Here is a 25,334-nt window from a genome sequence, read left to right as displayed (position 1 = left end):
GCTGTCGATGTACTCCTTGAAATAAGGGAACAGGTGAAAGTCAGGAGCAAGGTCCGGGCTGTAGGGAGGGCGGTCCCAACGAAACGTCCCAACGAAACTGCTTTAACAGCGTCGTGGTTTGCTGTATGGAACCATGCGTTGTTGTAAAAAAACCCACCAAACACAACGTTACATGTAATGTAAATGTTAGTTGTAATTTCTCACTCAGCAATGTAACGAGTGTGTTATATAACAGTTATATTGTTGAATGAGAAATTACAACTAACATTTACGTTACATGTAACGTGGTGTTTGCTGGGAAGATGACGCTCTCGGTGAGAAGTCCTGGCCGTTTCTTCCTGATTGCTTTTCGCAATCATTTCAAGGTCTCGCAGTATCGGTCACCGTGTGTCCTCTTTCCAAAAACTCTACGAGTAAAATAGCGCCGATGTTTTACTCGTAGAGTTTTTTGAAAGAGGGATCACGGTGACCGCTGACCGATACTGCGAAACCTTGAAACAATTGCGCGAAATTGTTTCAAGGTTTCGCAGTATCGGTCAATCAGGAAGAAATGGCCAGGACTTCTCACTGAGGCCGGTGAGATATCATCTTCCTTCACGACAATGCATAGTCGGCACAGCAAACCACGACGCTGTTGAAGCAGTTTTGTTGGGACGTCATCAACCACCCTCCCTACAACCCGGACCTTACTCCAAGTGACTTTCACCTGTTCCCTTACTTCAAGGAGCTCATAAAAGACCGATAATTTACTTTGAACAAAAGACTTCGCGAAAACTTGGCTGAAAGATCAAGGGCCAGAATTTTATGAGAAGGAAATTTTTAACCTTATTCCACAAAGCGACAAGTGCTTAAACAGATATGTTGACTATGCCAAAAAATAATGTTAAAGATATAAAGCAAAGTAGATACATTAGTTTTTCTGTAAAACGTTCCCTCTTCACTGAAGGCTTTGTAACCTTATTTTTGGATCGCCCCTCGTATTAACAAATTTGGAGTTTTCATAATATAAAGAATTCATAGAATGACTTTTTAAAATTCATAAAATTACCTAGTGTTATAGTTTTTGTTTAAATTTAGATATGTTATAAAATAAAAAAACTGAAAAAAGCATACCGAAAATAAAATACCAATTAAAATATTAAAACACTTTGTTATATACTTTTAACCTTCAAAAATCTTATTCAAAATTCTCCTGAAACTTTGATCGTTTACTGTGTGAAGACGGAATAAGAAAGAAGATTTAGGTTAGAGGTGAGAAAAAGTTTAAAGTCTCCCTATTGATTGCTATGGTTGACCAACTTCACAATTAAAATAAAATAGCACGAAAGTAAAGTTTTTCAGGAGGGTGGACTCCCAAATTCCATAATGTGTTGAAGGATTATAATTTTTGTTCTAATATTTTAATAATCATAATTATTAAATTTATACGGAATAAAATTATAAGCAATAAAAGATAAAATTTTATATTTATTTATATTAATATGTATACAGAGTGTATAAAAAGTCCCGAACCCTTTGTTTATTTTAAAGTACACCTTTTTGAAAAAAATGTTTCAGATAAAAGTTGTAGGGCATAAAACGGTCAATTTATTAACCCTCAACTGACACACTGGGTCTGGTGCACCTGGGCTATTTACAAAAATGCTTGGCATTTATAAACCATAAGGATTGGGGGGACAGAAGTTGGAGAATATTTTTATCAATATCTCCACTACTGATTCCCCATGATAGCAGTCTCCAAAAATCGACTGAAAATTTTATACAGTCGTGTTTTTGCAAGGTACAAGTACATTACTTCCAGTGTGTCAGAAACGTATGTACTGTAAAAAAAAAAATTAAATATTTTTTTAACAAGTGAAAATAAATTCATTAATAGCATTGTGTATAATTTTTTACTTTATTTTTGTACTCTGGCCAACAAGAAATTGGTTTGTTTCTGCATTTTAACAAAAAATGTTAAGATGTTCATAACCTAACCTCACTACTGCAACAAAAACGCGTAGATGGCCTATGCAATACTTTTATGAGATGTTAGATCAGGGTAACGTCAATTTGTTCATAGTTCATAACTTATTAAAAGATAACCCAGTAAGCAAGGAACAATAAATAAACGAGTAGTCGATTTTGTTAAGATACCCGTACCAAAAATTCGGGAGGTCCCAGGTTCAAACCCTGGCTGAGGTAATATTTTTCGCAATAAATTCTTTACAGTTTTTTCAGGGGGGGGGGGGTTAATATAAATACTAGTAAGCATCAAGTATTATTAAATTAATTTTAATTTAATAAAAGTAATATTACTAACTCTTATTCAATTATAACTATGTTATATGACCGAAAGTAACGGCGCGCAGTTTGATGGAGTCTGAGGAAATATATAAAATCATACAAATACATAAAAGCACTAAGATCTAGCTACGACCGAAGAAGGCTTTCTTGTTTAGATTTGTATTAAATAAACGTTTTGAAATATCCCAGATAGCCAAATGAGTTCAAAATACCGTTATGCTGCTGTTAACCGTTTCAGCAATTGATGTTGACAAACTTGTGACAAGGTGCTTCCTCACTATGTGTGAAATCTTGCCTTCACATGAATTCTAAATTTGGCAAATTGTTAGCATTATTTCATTATACTCAAGGAATCTACGTATGATAGCAACATGATGGCAACTGTTGCCATTGGTTTGCAGTCCGCGTTTAACAGCATATTGACGACATGTTGATGGCATCTTGACGACAACATGAGAACAACTTGTCACGATGTGATATTCATAATATACAGCATGATGACAATAGCAACATGATGGCAACATTTGCAAAAATATAAATGCCTTACATTTGATATGAAAATAAGTTAATTATATACATGTAAAAATATAAAATTTTATGTGAAACAGCGTTCCACACACACGTCACGTTTGAAAAGAATGAGAGCGAGTATTCGTCTCGACGTTACAAGAAGCAGTTTCTTTTCACTGAAGTGTAAGCAGGTGAATCGGCCGCAGTGGCGTCTAGATATAACCTGTGACCGCATTCACCTTGAAATTTCCTGCGGCATGGCCGCCTAATAATAGCGCTAGCACTCACTTGTTTGCATGGGGCCGGGGCCTTACACACGGCGGGACCAAATATTGTCATGTTAACAAATTATTGATAACAAACTGCAATTTAGGAACTTCAACAATACTCATCAGTATTCTCTTTCATGTGTCAAACTTGTGATATCATAGATTATTTTCTCATGTTGTTGTCATTATGACACATACGAACGCGAGTTTATAACGAGCCGTCAGTTTGCTGTCAGTATGACATATTATTATTCATAAATGTTTGCTCTTAAAATTTCATTAACTGGTGATATGTTTTTGCTCTCTTGTTGCTAACTCAATTTGCACATAGGACTTCGGTGTCAACAAATTGACGGCAACTTCACAACAACTGAAGAGCATTAGTTTACTTAACATGCAAAATCACGCTTGGCTATCTGGGATTGATTTCTTGTAACTTTTATCAACGTTCTTATATAATATTGTATACATGTTTTTAAAACGTTATCTAATAATGTGATAATTCTGAATGTTTAAAAAACATTTTAATAATGTTGTTTCAAATATTTTTTCAACGTTTCTGTATAATGTTATAAAAATGTTTTAAAAACATTACCTAAATAATATAATATTTCCGAATGTTTCAAAAACGTTTCAATAATATTGTTCCAAATGTTTTTTCAACGTTCTTATATACAATAATATTGCATAAATGTTTTTAAATCGTTACCTAATAATGATATTTCTAAATGTTTAAAAAACATTTTAATAATATTGTTTCCAAATATTTTATGAATGTTGCTTTACAATGAAATTGTATAACCATAACCATCAATAAAATCGCGGTTGATTGCTTTTCATAACATCGGATAAATGCATGCTGTGTGATAGTAAAGTGTGTTTCTTCAAACGGATTTCACTTAATTATTCAACAGTGTTTGATAATAGTAAGAAATTAAGCATTATTACTAACATCAATTAATCATTTATTATCATCGGGTAAACGCGTGTGATAACATAAAATACATCCCAAATAGCAATATTTATAATAAATATTAATAAATATTTATTATAAACATTTTTCATAAATGTTATAAAAATATTTTATACATATTTCATGTTCACATGACGAAAATAATTATAAAAATCTTTATCCAAACTTTTATTAAAATATTTATAAAATATTTTCTAAAATATTTATGCTAAATAAAAAATAAATATTTACTAAAATATTTTGTAAAATATTCATCATTCTACACTCATTTCTTGGATCTCCGTTTCCGTCGCATTTTCCTTCCTTCCTTCCATACTTCCATTCATTCCAAGCCAACCTCCTCCCTCCCTCATCTCCTCCAGTCTCTTCATCCAAACCTCTCTCTCCCCCTTTCACCTAAAACCTTTTCTACCATCTCCTGCCATCCCTTTTCCATCCCCCAATCCGTGCATTCCTCTCATATATGTTCCCACATTTCTTCTCCCCATCCACATATCCTACACTTTCTTTCCTCTTCCTCTTCCCAATATCTACCTCCTCTCATACCGTCTCCTAACCTAAACCTTGCAATTTTTTTTCATCTTTTCTTCTTTTAATCCCTCTTCAAGTATTCCGGCACTCCCTTTCCCTTCACTCTGTTATACCATCTGTTGAACCTCGAGCTCCTAATTCTTTCCCACCTTTTCTCCTCCTGCCGCCTCCTCTTTCTTGCTACCACTTCTTCCTCCCTTAACCCTTCCTCTTCTCTCAACTTTTCTATCTACTTGATATTCCAGCTCTTTTCTTCATAGAAACCTTTTCTTTCTTCCTCCCATTTTTCCATCACCTTTCCCTCTACCTCTTATCTCCTCCCAACACAACCTTGCCAACTCCCCCCTCTTCCTTCTCCCAGTTTCTTTTCATAACTCCATGCCCTCATTTCTAACCTTTCCCTTAATTTTTCCCTCTGCATTTCCTCCCTTACCATGTACCCTGGTGTGTACCTTCCCACCCCTATTACCCATTTCAAATACCTTTTTTTTTTTTTTTTATCGGGGGGAAAATGCTCATAGCACCTCAGGTTGGCTAGACCTGAGAGTGTGGGACTCGTGCTCGGGTACCCCGACGGCACTGCCGCTCACGCGACAGAGACGACGGGGGCACCGGCCCTCCTACCTCACTAAAAACCCACCGAGCCCACCTCACCCCAGTGTGTGGAGGGGACCGGGAACCCGTGCAGGATACCGTCCGGTCCCCCCACAGGGGTTGGAGCATGAAGCTCCCCGACGCGCCAGTTCGTCGAGTTGGGAGTCGGGGTTTGCTGGCCCAGCCGAGATACGTCAGCTGAGTGGGCCTAGCCCGACCCCGGGGGTGCGGAGCGAGGCATCACGCACCCTCGCGCCCATTTAGGGCCATGAGGCCACTCCCGACATATTGCCGGTGCGAGCACCACGCCCAGGGACGAGCGGTCGCCGCCGCCCGCCCCACCTTCCTCCGTCCACGGCGCTCCGTGGCCGGACCGGCCGCCGGGGGACTAACCTCGCCCGGCAACCGGCCCCATCAGCCTGGAACCCCGCCCCGCCACATCCCCCGAGCGCTGAGGGCAGAAACGGGACGGGGCCCGAGGAACGACGGATTTACCGCCGCTTCCCCTTGCCGAGGACGGGCGGCCCAGGAGAGGGCGTCATAGGCGCACCTTCCCCAGGCCTCACCCTCCCCGAGGCTCTACTCCCCTCCCCTCCCTCTGCGGGAGCGGAAGGGGGAGGGGTGAGAGCATCACCCTGGCCTCGGGGAGGGTCTCCTCCGACTTGCGGCTCGACACACTGGCAGCGTCTGAAACGCTGCCATCGTCGACCGCCTTTTCGACCCTATAGGTCTTGGCTGGCGGGGACCCAGCCCCGGACCCCGACGAGTCCGAGGGGGACCCCGGCAGCTCGACGTCGCCGGCTGAGGGGGACCCTTCTGCGGGAACCCCCAACCGGGGACGCAACCCCGGAGACGGCTATCGGCCCCGCCGGCCCGCCGCCCCCAACGGCCTGAGCGCCGCGGGCAGCGCCGGCGTCCGGCGGTGACGGAGGCCGCTCCACCTCCATCTCGTGCACCTCCCCCTATCCGGGGAGATGCGACGAGGGCCCCAGGGCGCCCTAGCCCTGGGGGGAATTTTGGGGCAGCCCGCCCCACCGGGCTGATGGGCGGACGCCCTCCCCCTGGAGGCACACTCGGGACAGTGCGGCTGGTTCGCGCACTGAGCCCGAGTGTGGCCCTCGCTCCCACAATTGAAGCAGGCCCGGGCCCGGTCCGATAGACCGGGACACCGGTTCTGCGTATGGCCCTGAGCCAGGCAGCGGAAACAGCGCTGTGAAGGAGCCTTGAGCACCTCCACGCGCGCCGCCGCCCAGCCCAAGGCCACCCGCCCTGCCTTGGCGAGCTTCGCAGCCGCCGCGACCGGCCACGGCACGATGACAGAGCCCAAGCCGCGGCGACCGCGAATTATACCGCCTACCTTTATATCCATGGCGCTGCAGTTTCCTGCGCCGGCCACTGCCTCGGCCACCTCTTCCGGTGTCGCGGAGTCGAGGAATCCGGACACGCAAACTCCCACCCTCCGAAGAGGGCAGGTGATCCGAACGCCCGGACCCCCGCCACGCGCGACATCTCAGCCGCCAGGCGTTCGGCCGCCGGACGGCTGTCCCTACCGGGGAACTCCAACAAGAGTCCCCCCATCTGGGAGACCCTGACGTTGGGGCCCACGCCCTGAGGGAAGTAATCCCTCAGGTTAATGGCCGATGTGGCCTTTTTTATTACCCCCGATAGGGAGGCGACGTCCCGGTCCACCGCTACCGAGATCACGGAGGACCTCGGGACCCGCCTCCCCACCTTTGCCGAGGCAGTGGTCCCCGCCTTGCTCGACGGTACCGGCCCACCCCCTGAACCCCCCGACTTTTTCCCCCTTTCTTCTTTTTGCCGGGCCGTGGCCCCGGCGAGGGGGGACGCGATAATCTCGCAGCCCCCCCCGCCGGCGCCCCAGCACCAACGGCGGCCAGCCGAGGGAGGGCACAATCTCGGCCGCCTTTAGAGGGTGCAGGGGCGGAAGCCGGCTCTCGCGGCGCGTTGTAGCAGCCCTCCTCTTCTCTTTCTTGCCCACCACGGCCGCCCACCCCGGCCCGTCCGAAGACGGAGCCGGTGCAGACGGGGCCCATGGCCCTGTAAGCCAGGGTCATAACGGCCTCCCGGGCGAGATGCGTGCATCTCTTCATTGCCCGGAAGGGCACCGCTGCCGCGCCCTAACACGCCGTCACCAGCGCCGGCCAAGGCGGGAGCCGGAACAGCCCCAGCCTCGACCCGCGCCAGGCGCCTCTCCATTTCCCCCATCGACTCCGACATCCGCCCCAGCATCCCGAGCACCCTCTCCTCGAAAGGAGAGGGGTCGGGGACAGGAGCGGCGGCCGGAGCCGGCGGGGGCTGGGAGGATTCTCCCCCCTCGGTGCGGGGTGCAGTCGAGGGTCCCGATCCGAGCATGAGTGCTCTTCTCGCAACCCCCAACTGCCCCCGCAGCTCCTCGACCTCGGCGCGGAGGAGTCGATTCTCCTCCTCTCGCACCGCTGTCGAGGCTTCCTCCTCTCCGTCATCCCTCCCGAGACGGCCCATGGCCCTGTAAGCCAGGGTCATAACGGCCTCCCGGGCGAGATGCGTGCACCTCTTCATCTGCCCGGAGATGGCACCCTGGATGCCGCGACCCGAGTCGAGGCCGGTGCACCTTGCCCGAGCCTTTTCTACTTCGAGCAGCCACCCGTCCGCCAAGCCGGCCAGATCGGTCGTGGTGCTGCGGTGGATAACCCCGATCTGCCTGTCCAGCTCCCGTCGTTGGTCGGGAGTGAACAGGGTCGGGAGGATCTTTATACGCTGCCGCGGCCGCCTATCGAAACCCCACCGTGAATACTCGCCCTCCGACTCAGAGCTATCGCGTATCACGTTAGCTCTGAGTCGTCGGGCCCTAAATCCTTCCATGGGCACCCCCTGGAGGCGGTCCTCAATGTCCGCCCCGTCCGGGAGCGGAGACGGAGACCTGAAAGGCCCCGTCCCGTCCAGACGGGGACGGCCACGTGCCCGCTTCCTCCCGCGCTGTTCCCCGGATTCGGCGGGATGCCCCGGGATATCCGGGGTCACCACCACCTGCTCCGAAGGCTCAGCCGGAGTGACCGGCTCCCTGGGGCCCCCGGTCACTACATCCTCCTCCTCCTCCTCGGATCGATCCATATCCTCGGAGGCGCCCCGGGTAAGCTCACCGGGTGAGTCATCCTCACCCTCGCCCCCCGGGCCACCTCCGCGGATGCGGATCGGCGAGCGCGAGCGTGATCGGCGCGCATCCGTGCCTCCGCCAGGCCGCCCGGCCTCCGCCGCACGGCGTCCGCCGGACAACCGGTCCAGAGACAAGGAGCGCGAGCGACTCTCCCCGCCACCGAGGCCCCGTCCACCGATGTCCGCCTCGCGGCGTCCGCCGGGTGACTGGCCCGAAATCTCCTGGGTGGGGGCATGGGGGCCTCGGCCTGACGGCCGGCTCCACCCCAGACCGTCCACCCGGCGGCGCGACAGTCCCGCTCCCAGTGGTCGAGGCGGGGGCCGCGGCCGGTTTGTCCGGCTCAACCCCGCACTCGTCATCCGAGGACGAGATATGCACGCCGTACTGCGATTCGGAGGAGGAGTCATCCCTCTGAGAATCGCTGTCTTCTTCGGAGGAGCCGAGGTCGTCGCTGTTCCAGTATAGCTCCTTGTCTATCTGCTCCAGCGCCCGCAGCTCTCTGGGAATCGCCCGGTCAACGTCGGGCCCGTAGCGCTCACGCAGTTGCGCGAGACGCGCCGAGCGCGCCGCAGAACGGGGGTCCCCCTCACCGGTTCCCACAGTAGCCCTGTAGTCGGCGGAGCCTGTGGGCACTCCGCGCGACCGCCCGTCGCTCGATGTCGACAGGGGGGGACCCGGGACACTAGCCCCCCCGTGCCGGCCCTGGGGTGTCCGAACACCCCTGGGCGGTAACTTTTCTTTATCGTCGACCATGTATTTCATAATGGGGTCTTGTTTATCGAGGGGAACCCCACCCTCGCCCCGGGGCCTACTCGGGCCGACGTCCGGGGACCGTCGACCCGAGGCCGTCATGGACGACGAGTCAAACAAGGGGCGGGGGGACGGCTCGGGAGGCCCCGGACGAGCGCAAGCACCCGCCAGGGACCACCCCGGACCGGCACCCCCACCCAGGCAGCGCGCTGCCGACCAACTAGAGAAGCTGGCGCCCGAGACACGGAGCGCCGCCCCGCTGTTACACGGAACGACACCCCGCACCACAGACGCCACCCTTGGATTTTTTATAGAGGTTTACTCCTCGCAGCCCGGGCGGTGAGGCCCAGGCCACCGGTCCGTCCCGCACGTAATTTCAGCACGTGACGGATTACGGTATCCATTTCAAATACCTGTCCTATATCCTCTCTACCTCTTCCCTTTCTTTCCACCCCCAAATTTCTGCACCATAGCTAACTACCGTCCACACCAACCTATCAAATAACCACATCCTTCTAGCCCAGTCTTTTCCAAATTTCCTCTTTCCTATTCCCCGTACCTCTCTCATCACCACCGCTCCTTTATTAACTGTCTCCTCTATATGCTCTTTCTGTCTCCCATTTGCCATCATCATGTACATCAGATATTTGTACCTTTTCATTTCCTCTATTTCATTTCCTTTCCATTTCTATATTATCTTTTTCTGTCTCCTACCCCTTTTTTTTACACCTCATCACTTTTGTTTTCTCCACATTTACTTCTAAGCTTTTCTGTTCTACGTATCCTTCTAAGGTTTTTATCAACCATTTCATCCCTGCTTCATTCTCTGCCACCGCCACCGCCACATCATCCGCATACGCCAGGGAATAGATTTTTCTTCCCTTTACCTTTACTTCCCCCCCAGCCCCTCTTTTCTAACTCTTTATCCAAATTCGCTAGCAGTAGTGTAAACATGCATGGGCTCAACAGACATCCCTGTCTCACTCCTCTACCTGTCCAAAAGTTTTCCCTCTCCCTTTCCCCCTCCTTTACTCTACTTATTGTCTTCTCCAAAACTTCCTCACACCTCACCACCAAACTCTCTTTCACTTCTTTCCACCTCAGTGTCTGTATCAGTGTCTCTCTATCCACAGAGTCAAACGCTGTTTTCATATCCACAAACATAACTACTATTTTGCCTTTTGTTTCCGCTATTTTCTTATTTATTAGATAGTTTAACACGTATATGTGGTCTATTGTTTCTACCCTTCTCCGGAACCCCGTTTGACTCGGTGGTATTATCTCTTTATTCTTCACTTCTTCCTTCAATCTTTTCGCTAAAACCGCCGCGTACACTTTATACGCCATTTGCGTAAGCGTAACCCTCCGATAGTCTTCTTCCTTTTCCCCTTCGCCTCTTTTCACTATCGGTACCACTATCCTTTCTCTCCATTCTTCCGGCCATCCCTCTCCCTTCCACACTCTATGCATATCTCTCAAAGCCATTTCCGTATTTCTTTTCCCCCGTATTTCCATACTTTATTCATAATCCCATCCCCTCCTGGCGCTTTTCTTTCCTTTAATTTCATTATCGCCCTACCAATTTCCTCTCTACTAATCTCTTCTTCTTCCTCTACCCTTCTCCCCATTACCTCCCCTCTTATCCTCTACTCCACTTCCTTTAGTACCTATCTAAAGTGTTTTTTCTCACTCCCCCCTTTCAATTCCTTCCCTGATTCCTTTTCTCTTCCTCCTTCTTTTATTTACTACCTTCCGTACATTCTTTTTGAATCTTATTTCTTTTATTTCCTCTCTCCCATCTTTCCCTCTTCCTTTTCTTCTTCTCCTCACAATGTTTTCTGTATCTCCTCCTTATTTCCTTATATTTTCCCCTTCTCCCCCTCTTTTCCTCTACCTCTTTAATTCCTCCATAACCTCTATTTTCCTATCCCTACATTCTTCATCCCACCATCCTCTTCGTTCCTTTTTCTTTTCCTTCTCTACTGCCACTCTCTAATGCCACTTCTACTCTTTTCTTCATTTTCCTCCAAACCTTCCCTACCCCCTCACTATCCCTTTTCCCAAAGTATTCTTCAAATTTCTTTTTTTCCTTATCCGTCCAAACCCCCTTTCTTTCTTTCCCTTTTCCTTTCCCGGTCTTCTCTTTACTCCGCCCTCCTCCCTCCACCCATACTGTTATCGGCTGATGGTTGGAGTCCACCCAATCCTCCACCTTCATCTTTTCCACCTTCCTTTTTGTCTCCTCATTCCCAATCACGTAATCTATTACGGTCCCTCCCTTCTCTCCTGTATACGTCCATTCCCCCTCCTCATCTCCTTTTACGCTTTTATTCAATATCGACCATCCAAATGCTCCTATATAACCACATAGTTTCTTTCTTTCTCTATTCATTTTTTCATCCTTCGAGCTCCTCTTTTCCTGTTCTATCCCTCCCTCTTCTAATCACCTCTTCTAATCTTCCCCCTTCTCTCTCCATCCTAGCATTGAAATCCCCTCCTATTAACACCTCACCCCTTTCTCTCTATCCTCCATCCATTCTCTCAGCTGCCCCATTTTTTCCTCCATTCACATATACGAGGTGTGTTCAAAAAGTATCGCGAATTTTGTGTTTTTTCAAAAATTATTTATTTATTCATGAATATCTATTTTGTCCCCTTCAAAGTAATCCCCATGAGATATTATACACTTGTGCCAACGGTTTTTCCAATCTTCGAAGCACTTCAAAAAATCATTTTTTTTTATCTTGTTCAGCTCTTCCTTCGATGCCGTCTTTATCTCGTCAAGCGTAGCGTAACGTCGTCCTTTCATGGGCCTCTTCAGTTTAGGGAACAAGAAAAAGTCACAGGGGGCCAGATCTGGGGAATACGGTGGCTGCGGCATCATTAGTGTGTTGTTTTTGGCCAAAAAGTCGCGCACAAGCAACGATGTGTGAGCAGGGGCGTTATCGTGGTGCAAAAGCCAATTTTTGTTCTTCCACAAATCCGGGCGTTTCTGGCGGATTGCTTCGCGCAAATTGCGCATAACTTGCAGGTAATATTCCTTATTGACCGTTCTACCCTGTGGCAAGAACTCATGATGCACCACGCCCCTGCAATCGAAGAAAACTGTCAGCAAAACTTTCACATTCGACCGAACTTGGCGCGCTTTTTTCGGTCTTGGTTCGTGCGGCAGCTTCCATTGAGATGATTGAGCTTTGGTTTCCACGTCATAACCATAAACCCACGATTCGTCACCAGTTATGACCCTCTGGAGCAAATTTGGGTCGTCGCGGACAGAGTCCAACATCTCATTAGCAATGTTCATGCGATGCTGTTTTTGGTTGCAATTGAGCAATTTTGGTACGAATTTCGCGGCGACCCGTCTCATGCCCAAATCATTGATAAAAATCGAATGGCACGAGCCAATCGATATGTTTAGGTCCTCAGCAACTTCTCTAACGGTGATTCGACGATTGGCCAATACCATTTTCTCCACTTCATTAATTTTTTCGTCTGTTGTTGAAGTGCTCGGGCGTCCGGCACGCTCTTCGTCGTTCACATCTTCTCGGCCTTCTGAGAACATTTTGTACCACCGATAAACGTTGCTTCGGTCCAAGGTAGCTTCTCCGTATGCCACAGTCAACATTCGGAATGCATCCGCGCACTTAATTTCATTTTTCACACAAAATTTGATACAGGTTCTTTGATCCATTGTTTTGAATAGGTAAAAATCGAAGACGATCCAAAACACGTGCAAGCAAAGCAGCTGTCAACAATTAAGTGAACATTCAAAATGGCCGAGCTTGTCGGCATAAGTGAGAGACATGAGTACCAACATAACGCCACAAAAAGATCGAAATTCGAATATACGTAACCCGCGAAAATTCAAAATTCGCGATACTTTTTGAACACACCTCGTACTCCTACTAACCTTCGCCACTCTTTCCCTAAATTTACTTTACTGCTTGTAATCCCTTCTCTTTTTTTCCCTATCATCCTTTTCTCTCCTTATCCCTTCCCTTATCCCCATAATCATTCCTCCCATTGCCCTCCTTTTCTTACTCTTGCCGCCTCTTGCACTTCCCACATGTATCCTTTTGGCAGCCATTTTTAAACTCTTTCCTATCCCTTCTTCTGTAACCAAGTCTTACTCAAGAACATCACATCTCATTCTTTTAGTCTCTCCCTGAAATTCTTCTCTTTGTTTTCCATGCCTGCCACATTCCAAAAGCCTATCTTATACTTTTTACTATCTTCTTTTTTCTTATTTTTCCTCTTTTTCCTATACTTCTCATATACATTTTCACTTCTATATTTCCTTCTTTTTTCCCCTCTCCCTCTCCCTTCGGCCACCTACTTCCCTTCTATCTCTCCATTCCCTTACCCCCGCTCTTTAGGGGAGACCGGGGTTGGAAGTCACATTTTTTTTCTTTTGCATTTTTAGTGCCCACGTTCTTAGTTTAGCAATAACATTTATATATTCATGGAGAGTGTATTTATTTTAGTTTAAAAAGAAATAAAGACTTTTACTGTAACATTATCGATTGAGAAAATATTATCATTTTTGTGAAAAGAAAGAAGTGTGACTTCTAATCCCGTGTCAGGGATAGTTGTCACAGTATCTGGGGTAGGTAGTCACCTAGTCAATTAAGAGGAAAATATAAAAATAAACACTTTCTTAAATCATATGAGTATTTTTATTAAACATAAAATGTTGTACATAACTAATTTTATCAAAGAATAAAACAAAAACTTTCTTATTTATAATAAAATAAAAATAAAATAACTAAAATTCGTTTTAAACGAATAACTCCTATTCAACGAACTTAAAATTCTAGTAACGAAAATAACATGAATATAATTATAGTAAGTCACTAATCTTTTTGAACGCAATATTTTTCAATTAAAAATACTTGACTTAACTAATTATATTCAGTCAGTCTAAAAAATCAGTTTGAATATTCCGAATTACAGTTTTGGCAAATGTAATTTAGTTGATCAGGTGTACATGCTTCGTGAGCCCATAACTTGCAATCCTGACACTGAATCCAGACTTCTCTAGACTTGCTAGCAGAGTATGGGACAAGCAGACCAAGCAAAATTCTTCAACGTCTTTCTCGTCTTTGTCGTTGTCATCTGCTTTCTTTTTAATTTCCTTTCCTTTAGAAACTTTTTTCTTTTTGTTATTCTCACTCAACACACGTTTCGATACTTTCTTCTTCTTCGTTTCTTGTTCCTTTTTTTTCTGTTCTAAATAGGTTTTCTCTGGTGTATCTGTTAGAATTGCTGATTTATATTTCCTTTTATCAGTTCGCTGCGACTTGCGCGGGGGAGTTTTTGGTATAGGTTTTAAAACTTGCGGCAATATTATCAGAGAACTTCTTAAACCACTTGGACCAGGACTAGTGATGGCCGTAGGTTCCTTTGTAGCTTGATGCTGCAGCGATAGCTCTGGCATTGGGCAGCTTGTCAAATCTCGTGGTGTCATTGCACGAACATTAAGGCCGGAGTTATCATTTTGAGTCAATACAGGGTCATCAAAGCCAGAAGTATCATATGGAGTCTTTGCAGATTCATTAGGGCCAGTGTTATGATCTTCAAGCATTATACGACAATTAAGGGCAGAGTTATCATTTTGATTTTCTGTAACATTGTGTACAATTTTGTCATTAGGAACCATAATTAGTGGTCTATCTGTGACAAACGATGGCATAAAATCATGCTCTTGAAATATGTCCCAATTAAATGGACTAATCCCACAGATTTTAAACCCTGTGAGAATATTGGATGGAGTTGCTGCCAAAGGAAAAGCCTGCGTAATTATTTCTGGTATATTATATATTGTCATTTGTTGTCCTGATTGCCATGATCCATTGATCCATTGCGTTGTTAACGTATTTTTTTAAAGGTCCATAAACCGACCTGTCCAACGGTTGTAGGCGGTGAGTACAGTGTGGTGGGAAAGATAGCATTATTATGCCATTTTCCTTTGCAAAGTTTAGTCCTTCAATGGACAGGTGAGAACTGTAATTGTCTAACAGCAAGAGACATAATTTTTCCTTAGTTAATTTCACGTGGTTATGAAAATGTTTCAAGAAAGCGACAAATAGCTCTTCTGTCATCCAACCCGAAGAATTACTTCCTTTTTTGCAGCCGACAGGCCTATCTCTAATAAAATAGTCTTTGAAATGCACCCGCGAAAAAACAAAAAATGATGGAACTGAATTACCACCTTCCGAAACAGCAGCAGCTAAGGTGACTAATGTGCCTCTTTCGGCTGAGGTAATAGCACCAACTTGCTTAAATCCTTTTCTAGCAACAACTTTATCGGTTTTTGCACCGTAGTCACCCCAGTTTCATCCATGTTCCATATGTCGTGTGAATGAAAATTATATTTTTTAATTACTGATTCAAGGTTATCAAAAAAACTTCTGACGTTATGTTGGTTAAAACTGGTGGCTCGAGTCAAACTGGTGGCTTCAGGTGTTCTAATGGAGAGAGAAGAGTGTCTCTTCATAAATGACACAAACCAATCGGAGCCAGTTAGCTTGTTCGATTCCCAAGACTTTGGAACTTTCAAATTATTAGAAATAGCAAGCTCAAACGCTATTTTCCAAATAGCCTTGGAAGACAATCCGAAATAAATACTTGAAACAAGAAGTATGTATTTTTCCAATTCTTCTTCCTGTTCATCAGTAAAAATCTGTCGATTCCTTTGATAACCTATTTTTGTGGATGGTGTTGATACGGTTGTGTTGCTTATCTCTTCGGTAGTAAATTTTTTACAATATCTTGTTAAAGTGCGATAATTAATATTAAAATCCTTTGCGACAAACCTTATAGATATACAGTGGTTTTTCACTTTTCTAGCAACGCGCAGCATCAATGCTGGTGAAACAAGCCCTCGAGAAGACTTTTTCTTATAATGCCATGGCATTTTTATGACTAGCTCTGAAATAAACAAACGATTATGTAGTAAAATTCCAAATAATCAACAAAAAAAAGCAACACGCGTGCATGGTGTTGGTTGCCACATGTGAAAACCAGCCCCCGTCAATCTGAGACAACCTGCCCCAAAACACGTTTTAGAATATAACTTCCCAAAATAAGTTTAAATAAATGTTTATTTAAAAAACCATATAACGATATCATGAAACACATATTTAGCATCATGAATACACTAAAAGGTATATTACTATGCAAAATTTAAGTATACTTATAAGACTCGACACAGATGCACAAAAAATTATTTTTACTGTGTGAAAAAAACAAACGCACGTGTCTCCGTTACGGCATTCCAGAGCCGTCTGAAGCGTAGTAGGGAGGGAGATGTTGCTATCGCGATCCTTCGACGTCAGTAAATAAACTCATTCGATTGTTTAGTTTTCTGTTATGGCCGCTGTGAAAACCTACCCTTGAGACAACTATACCCGGTCTCCCCTACCCTTATTCATCCTCCACCCCCAGTCTCTTCCCTTTCCCTTCACTTTCTCGCACTCCACCACGTCTCACCTTATTTCCTAACACCTGCTTATCAATTGCACTCTCCACACATACGTCAATCACTCTCGCTACCGAAAACGGAAGTCCAACTATAATTTTATATATGTTTATATAAATAATAAGCTTTAATTATACATATTTCATTTTTTCGATAACGTATAATGACCTGGATCTACCAGTTATATATGGGGCATTCCACGTGAAAAGAGTCCACCTAAAAATAAACCGTTTGGGATTTTTAAAATGATAATGAAAACATGTTAGTGGATGTATTGTATAAAGTTGACAATAGAAAAAATAAACATTATATGCCTTGCATCAAAGATATTGAAGGCTATCGTTTAAATTTAAAAAATTTTTTTTTCTTCTTTAACATTTTTAGCAAATTTAAAAAATTTTTAGACATATTTTTTTAGGATTTTTTTCGTTTATAAATTATAATCCTTAAATTATAATTATTAAATTAGAATTTGCTTTACCATGTGCATGATTTTTTTGGTATCACGGCCAAATGGCACTTCTTTGCTATAGTACATGGAAAAGGTCTTTGTGATGGTATTAGTGGAAATTTTAAACAATTAGTAAGAAAAGCTATTTTGCAAGAAAATGCAAGGAAGTAATTCTCAATGCTGAAATATTGTACAGTCGTGAGCTAAAAGATTGCAACACATTTTCTTCAATTGTTAGATGGTTCGATGCTTAATTGGTTGGGTCCACAGGTAAGAACCAATGACGTTTGCTGTTCGATGAGCAAGTCTACATTCCAAAAACCATCGAAGAAAATGTGTTGCAACCTTTTAGCTCACGACTGTACACGTTGACTAAAAGTGATATGAAAGAGACAACAATTATATTTGGTTTGAAGACAAATCACGACAAATTAAGTAAGTTTTTGGAATCAAGATTTGCATTAGCAAAAACAATTCCGGGTACATTGAAATATCATGCAATTATTCCTGCAAGAGAAGATCAATTAATTTTTAAAAAATTCAGTTTTAATGAAGAAATGAGACTTTTTTCCAAAAAAATAAAGAAAAAAGTAAATAAATCTAAATAATATATAATGCAGACGTCACAACTATTTTTCACTTTATAGTTATTTGTTAAAAATATGTTATTTACGTAATACTAAATAATTGGCCAATAAAAATTGATATTATCTAGCTTTCGGTTGAATTTATAATTTTGCGTTGGAAAAAATGTTTGTTTTTGGGAGGATCCCATTGCGATTCCAAAATTTGCTTTATAGTACGATACTTTACATGTATTGAAGTATTTTTGAAAATTTTTTCAGATATTTAAAAATGGATAAAATTGTTCATTTTTTAATTTAAAACTTAAAAAATTACTTTTTTTAATACTATTAAATTTTTGTCACTAAAATTAATATTTTTATCTAAAAGTACGGAAAAAATCTTAAAAAATCGTGTCTCTAAAAATTTTTTAATTTTAGCTAAAAATGTTAAAAAAAAATTTTTTTTTTAATTTAAGCGATAGCCTTCAATATCTTTGATGCAAGGCATATAATGCTTACTTTTTTTATCATTAACCTTATACAATACAGCCACTAACATGTTTTCATTATTATTTTAAAAATCACAAATAGTTTATTTTTAGGTGGACCCCTTTTACATGGAATGCCCCATATACATATCAGCACAAAGTATTCACAGGTTATCACGAGGGATTAGTTCGCAGCGATCAATCACAGAGATCAAGCAACGTTCGCCAGGGTCGCAACATGGATGGGTGATCGCTTGGAAATTTCAGAAAAATATTTCTAAGAATGAAACTTTTTTGCAAAAATTGGTTTTTTAAAATATTATAAAAATATTACAATAGAAATAAAATATTTATAATAATTTTAAGCAGATTTTAGAATAAATATTTTTTTAACCTAAGAGAAATAACACAAGATTGCTGAAACGCTATTTCGTTAATATTGAGACAAATGTTGTTAAAATGTTAGAAAAACATTAATGCAACATTTTTGAAATCTTATTTTGATTTTGGGATAAACGTTGTTGCAACGTAAGAAAAACATTAATGCAATATTATATGCAATGTTGCATATCTTCCATTTCAATGTTACAGAAAACTTCAATATGTACATCAAAGTTTATTCACAATGACGTTGTATACAACGTTACAAACTACAAGTTCTACAACGTTACATGTTGCTCGAATATCGTTGCAGTAACATTGCTAAAATGATATTTTACTTACTGGAAACCCAGAAAAATGTAAAAATTACATACGACACCTAACTATAGCTCTCATCAGCCTTTTTTGACGCATTGTGCAGCTTTTTCAACGTTGCAAACGGTATTGTGTACACAGATCGAAAGTTTTGTAGACACAGATGTTCTTGAAAATCAAGATTCTTGCAATTTGTTGACAGACAATAAAGTGGCCAAGCCAAAAAGATGTGCATTATGTTCGTCTACTCTTGATCGAAAAACAATGTATAAATGTTTAAAATGTGATAAATCGATGTGTAAGCATCATAAAGCAAAAATTTATTGCAAATTTTCCATGTAATAAGTAATAATAAAATATATTATATTGTATATATTTTACGTTTTTTTAAGTTTTAGAATTGAAAACGGATGATTCATTCTATCCAACTCATCTTTTCTTATGCTAAAAAATTACCTAACTTCACCTTGTAGAATAAATATACTTTTTAAAAACAATTAAAATAATAATCTTTTTTTCTTAAAGTACGTTTTATCTTTCAAAAACAGTTGGAAAAATTTTTCTAATGATTTTTCTTTCAAAACTACAAATTTAAAAAGAAATTTTGCTTTTTTTGCGTTTTTTCGCGAGTACGTTTCCATTTTTCCAAATATTTCAAATATATTCAATTTCTCGATTCTCGCAGCCATTTCTTCTTCTTCTTAACCTTCTGGCGTATCGATTAGAAAAAAATTGTTCAAATTCTATGCATTAGATACCGAGATATACGCAATTGAAAATGGTCCGAGTAACGTACATCCATGTGTGGCAAAATATCGAATTCAATATAGTGTGTCAACTGAAAGTTAATAATACCAGTTTGATCTTGGGGGATGTCATCATAATCAAATCAAGAAAAAAATGGATTTTTTAAATAGAATACCTTATTTTTTATTTCAGAATCTGATGTCAAGCGCTTTTCCAAATACTATAACAAAGTTTATTTTCTTTAAATACTTCGAGTTATGAGGCCTAAAAATTAATACAACTGGCGCTCGGCTCCATCTAATTCCACTGTATGCACGAGATCCCCGCGCGTGCTGAGAACATTGCAATTTCTGCTTTAGAAGAACGACGATTATAGCATATGCTCAAATTAATGTATCTGTACAGTCTGACAATATACTAGACAATTAGGGAAACTTGAAACTAGATTCCTACAAACATTAGGGTATTGCCCTAATTTCATCTGTTATTTGTTGACAAAAATCATCAAGACTTTAAAGTTTTGTATTATAAATTATAAATCCTTTAAATATTCCCACAAAGAATAGTCGAGTGGATTTAGATCGGGTGATCGTGCTGACCATTCAATGTAAACCCCTTTTTTCTATCCTTCTATTTGAGAAAACTTTATTCAATCATTGGCGTATTTGTAAACCATAGTGAGGTGGCGCCCCCCATTTTGCTGGTACCAAATGTCATTCAAGTTTTGACGAACAATGTTTCGTATTGCCGGTACTATTTTATTTTGAAACATGGCTAAGTATTATAATTCTCCGCTGTTAGATTTCCCTCAATAAAAAACAGTCCAATAATTCGATTATTTAAAATTCCAACCCAAATATTAACTTTTTGTGGAATCAGAGTATATGCCTCGTGCATCCACTAAGGAGTTTCATCGCTCTAATATCTATAATTATATCGATTTCTATTCCCGGTTAGTTCAAAAGTAGCTTTATCTGAAAAAACGATGTTACCTATAAATAGAAAATTTCTATCGATATTTAACGTCATTCATACAGTAAAATTCCATGCAACAATCAAAATCTTCTTTACACAGTTTTTGTATTAAATAGATTTTATATTCATGGAATTTCTCTTTTCTTACAATTTTACGGACTGACATATAATAGAACTGATGTCCCGTTGTTATGCAATTTATTGAAGTAAATTACGCAAATTTTTGACATAAGACTGCATAACACTTAATGCTTTATTAGGGTTTGTCATTGTTGTAGGTTTTGTTTAACTCGATCTTTGATAGAACCTGCTTTTTCAAAACATTGTACAGTACAAATGACAGTCGATTTAGATATACCCTAGTAGTACAGTACATTGGCTTTACATTGGTTAACATTGGCGACACATTGGTTATGTTGGGAGTACATTGGCCAATATTTCCTAATAAAGAGCCAATATTGGTCATAGAATCAATTGCACATGTACTTGTAATATTGCTCGCCAATTAATAAACAATATTGCATTTACATTGAAGGTGCATTGCCCAAGATTTGCCAATGTAAAGCGAATATTGTTTATTGAAGAAACGGTAATGTACTACCAATATTACGAGTCAACAATTGTACAATATTGCACTTACATTAGAAATGCATTGGCCAATATTTGCCAATCAAAAGCGAATATTGTTTTTCAAAGAAACGGTAATGTGCTGTTACGAGTTAACAATGGTACAATATTGCACTTATATTGGAAGCGCATTATTGGTCAAGATTTCCAAATCTAAAGCGAATATTGGTTATAAAAGAAATATTAATGTGCTGTCAATGTTACGAGTTAATAATTGTATTGTAAATATTATCAATAAACGAAATAGGTCCATAAATGAAGAAACCTCAATCTACATTCCAATGAGCAAACAATATTTTTCAATTCTTTAAAAAAATTTTTTTTTATAAAAATTTTTTATATTTAATTTGTATTATATTGACATATATTTTCTAATTGCATTCTTACTCAAACAAATAACAGAAAAGTTCCAGATACTATTCCGCATTTGTGAAATTAGTAAAAAAACTATAATTTTATATTTGTTTATATAAATAATGTGCTTTAATTATACATATTCCATTTTTTTGATAACGTATATTGACCTGATCTACCAGTTATATACACGTATCAGCACAAAGTGTTCACAGGTCATCACGAGGGATCAGTTTGCAGCGATCACACAGGTCAAGTAACGTTCACCGGAGTCGCGACTTGGATGGATGACCGCTTGGGTTAAAAAAAAAAATTGGACTAATATTGGTGAAAGTGTCAACCTTCTAATATTGGACCAGTGTTAAAAACCCAATGCACAACTAATATATAATATCGTATTCTTTTTTTTTCAATATTGGTAAAATAAAGATCAATATCATACTTTGCAATATTGGACCAATATTGAAAATCAATTCACATCCAATAGATAATATTGGGTTGACATGATTTTTCAATATTGGACCGATATTGCAACTTCAAGATTGGTTAAATAAGAGTCGATATCATACTCTGCAATATTGGACCAATACTGAAAATCAATTCACATCCAATACAGAATATTGGGTTTACATTATTTCCCAATATTTTGTGCTACTAGGGTAGTCTATTAAATAAGAGCATGGTAAGCCTTATTCACAAGTATGGTCACTGGTAAAAGTATCGCTCTCAATTTTTTTGTGAGTCGATAGAGTACTTTCTATCCTATGTCTTTGATGCACTTTGAAGAAAGATTCAGTTGCTGCTGATCTTTTGTAAGAAAAACACATTAAGAGGATGCTATAGTGACCGAAGAACTTCCTCGACGTCGGCATTGCAGATTATTTTTCGAGGGAGACCAGGCTATCGCTCTTTGTCCAACGCATAGATCTGTCTTTGTTTTTCGATTATTTCGCCATCTGCCAAAAGACCTATCAACTACAGCCACTGCTCTTCTTGCCATCGTTTACGTGCGCTAAGCGAAATTTGGACACGTACAGCTGTTCACCTATTAAACTTTTTTGTTAGGTTGTTGACTGAAACGATACACAGTCAGTGTTGTGTGTTAGAGTTTTCTGAAGTTCGCCCTGGTCTCATTTTATACATACGAGCTACAGAACGTCAGTAAATAACAAAAATTAACCTTGGTTGACAGATCCACGAAACGAAAATAAATGAATTTTTAACTTTTTGATCGATTTTCTCATAAAATTTACTAGAGCAGACTTTGTTTTGGTGTGTACTTTTATTTTGCAAAAGGATTTTGTGATCTGTAAAGCCAATTCAAAAATTAATGAACACTGTAATGGTCGGTAATTTCCGTCAGTATAGCATTCTCTTAAGCGCCATGAGTGCCAAATACACGACGCGCTACAAGGTTGTGTTTCTGTGCAGCCATCCGAAAGGTACGAAAATGTTGCAATCAGCGGTTGCTAAATATGTGGGGAAGTCGAAACAATTCGTGCAGAAATAGGTTCAGCAATATAAAGTCACAAAATTGTCGATGATTTACTGAAATGTAGATCGATAGAAAAATTGAAGAAAAAAAACGATAAAATAATCGCAAATTTGTTTTCGCGGAATCCTGGTCTAATACTGCGTCAAGGACAAACAAAATTGAAGCAAAAAGGTTTAGATATATGTAACTATTCAAACTCGTATCCGTGCTCATAGCATGAAATGCCGCAGTACAATAAAGAAACTTCTTGTTGAGTGAAAAACATGTGAAAAAGTGACTCGTTTGGGCGCACGAGCTAAAACATCAATCGAGATTTTAGTGACGTAATTTTTACTGACGACTGTTCTATACGAGCATGTAGTAGCTTCAAACAAATTTGGTCAATCTCAACAAGCATATAATATCTCGAGACATTTTCGGACCTTTTGGATGGCTGCACAGAAACACAGCCTTGTAGCGTATCGCGTATTTGTCACTCATGGCGCTTGTATTTTTCTTACAAAAGATCAACAACAACGAATCTTTCTTTAAAATGCTTCGAAGACAAAGGTTTTGTCTATCGACTCACAAAAAATTGAGAGCGATATTATTATTACCAGTTGTAAATAAGGTCGACCACGCTTTTATTTAACAGACTGTATATCATTGTTCTTATTTCTAAAGATTTTGTTGAAAGGTTTTGTCATCTAAGACCTTTTACGATCACCCCATCCTCGCGTTATCGAAAGGAATATACGCTCTATCTCAATGAACATTACAATCTTAAACTTCACTTGCAGGTGTCAAAAAGATGTGTGACAATCGAATGAGCATAAAAAGGAGAGATCTCTAGTTTATGTAGCTTCCAAGTTGATGGAAGGGAGAGGGAGGGAGGGAAGAAGAAATACACACACAAGCACGCGCGCGCGCAAGCATTCACGCACAAGAGGTAGAAATCAGATCTGGCAACATTCATGCAATACACTGTATAATTTTAGCGGCGGTATTAACATTCAAGCCTCGGAAACTATTTAAGAAAAATAAACTTTGTTGCGATGTTTTGAAAAGCTTGACATTAGCTATTAGATTCTGAAATAAAAAATAAGATTTTATTTTAAAAAATCCATTTGAACTTGACCTGACCTTGGCGACATTTCCCAAGGTCAAAGTGGTATCATCAATAAATAAGCTATATTATACCCTACAACTTTTATCTGAAACATTATTTACAAAAATGCTTAGTTTTCAAAATAATCAAGGGGTCCGTGACTTTTTATACGCCCTGTATAATAATAAATTTTTTCGCGGACATTCGTGTGATAATATACTCAAGTTTAAAAACAATGAGAAGTATAATTAAGTATAATTAAGTGCAAAAATGCACCTTGAAAAAGTTTAAATTGCTCAAAGATAAAAATAAATGTCACATTCAATTTTATTTTAATATTAATAGTTGTCATAACTATTAACCATTGTGTGTTAGCATTTTAACGCCACTAAAAAACGATGGGTTACTAAATAAATATAATTCTATAAGTAATTGTCAAAATTCGTCACCTAATACGGAGATAATAGGGGTGACCGTAATTCTCCTTTCTCTTTTAATATCAAAAAGAGAGTTTATATTTGAAAGACTATCAGTTACTAAATAAGGTAAAGAAATGGTTCATTAACGAGCAATATTTCCGTATGATAAATAACAATTAAATTAAAAAAATTAGATAAGTATTTAATATGAACTAAATGCTTCAAATTACATAATCAAGCTATAGTTTAATTACCTAGTAATATCGAGAGAAATATTCTTATTCGATAAAAAAACAAATAAAATTCGAAACGTTTATATCATATTAATTATTTTTATGTCACCTAAATTAGATTCAATTTGATTATTATCATCTTACATGCTTCTCATTGGTTATTTTTGTTTGTTTTTGCACATAACAAATCTATTGATTAAATAATTTATTTTTCATATGCTATTAGATATATTTAAATAAAGTGGGACAGGAATTATATAGATATAGATTAAATATTATACAATACTTGTATAAAATACTTGTACATAAATTACAAATTTTAGATTATTAAAAATTACAATTTATGAATAATTCTTTATAATGTTGTTTAGTGGGTCTCTGTTGCTGTTTATCTATTATTATTAGTGTCCAATTGTGGCCAGATTTCATTGACATTATTTCATCTGCAAACGAGTCTCGACCGCGTCGCCTGAAAATTTCAACTGAATACTTTATCGATGAAGAGAAATATTACTATATGCTGCTATTGCACGTAAATGTAGCTTTATGCATAGGATTAACTGTAGTAGTAGCAACAGGAACAATGCTTTTAACCCATCTTCAACATACATGCGGCATGTTTAAAATTGCTAGGTAAAAAATAAAAATA

The 25,334-nt window shown here is 40.5% G+C and overlaps 1 protein-coding gene across 1 annotated transcript in view; it reads left to right on the top strand.

Moving 5' to 3' along the window:
• The window catches only part of LOC113004276 (odorant receptor 49b-like), a 77,685-nt gene that overhangs the window by 18,381 nt on the left and 33,970 nt on the right, over positions 1 to 25,334 (top strand). The window contains exon 4 of the mRNA XM_026137141.2: positions 25,057 to 25,318. Within this exon, the coding sequence (XP_025992926.2) occupies positions 25,057 to 25,318 (262 nt within the window). The remainder of the gene's footprint in view (positions 1 to 25,056; positions 25,319 to 25,334) is intronic.

Source organism: Solenopsis invicta, chromosome 5 (genome assembly GCF_016802725.1).
Source record: "Solenopsis invicta isolate M01_SB chromosome 5, UNIL_Sinv_3.0, whole genome shotgun sequence".
Classification (NCBI taxonomy): domain Eukaryota; kingdom Metazoa; phylum Arthropoda; class Insecta; order Hymenoptera; family Formicidae; genus Solenopsis; species Solenopsis invicta.
The sequence above is the reverse complement of the archived record's forward strand: the minus strand, read 5'-3'. Positions and strand labels throughout refer to the sequence as shown.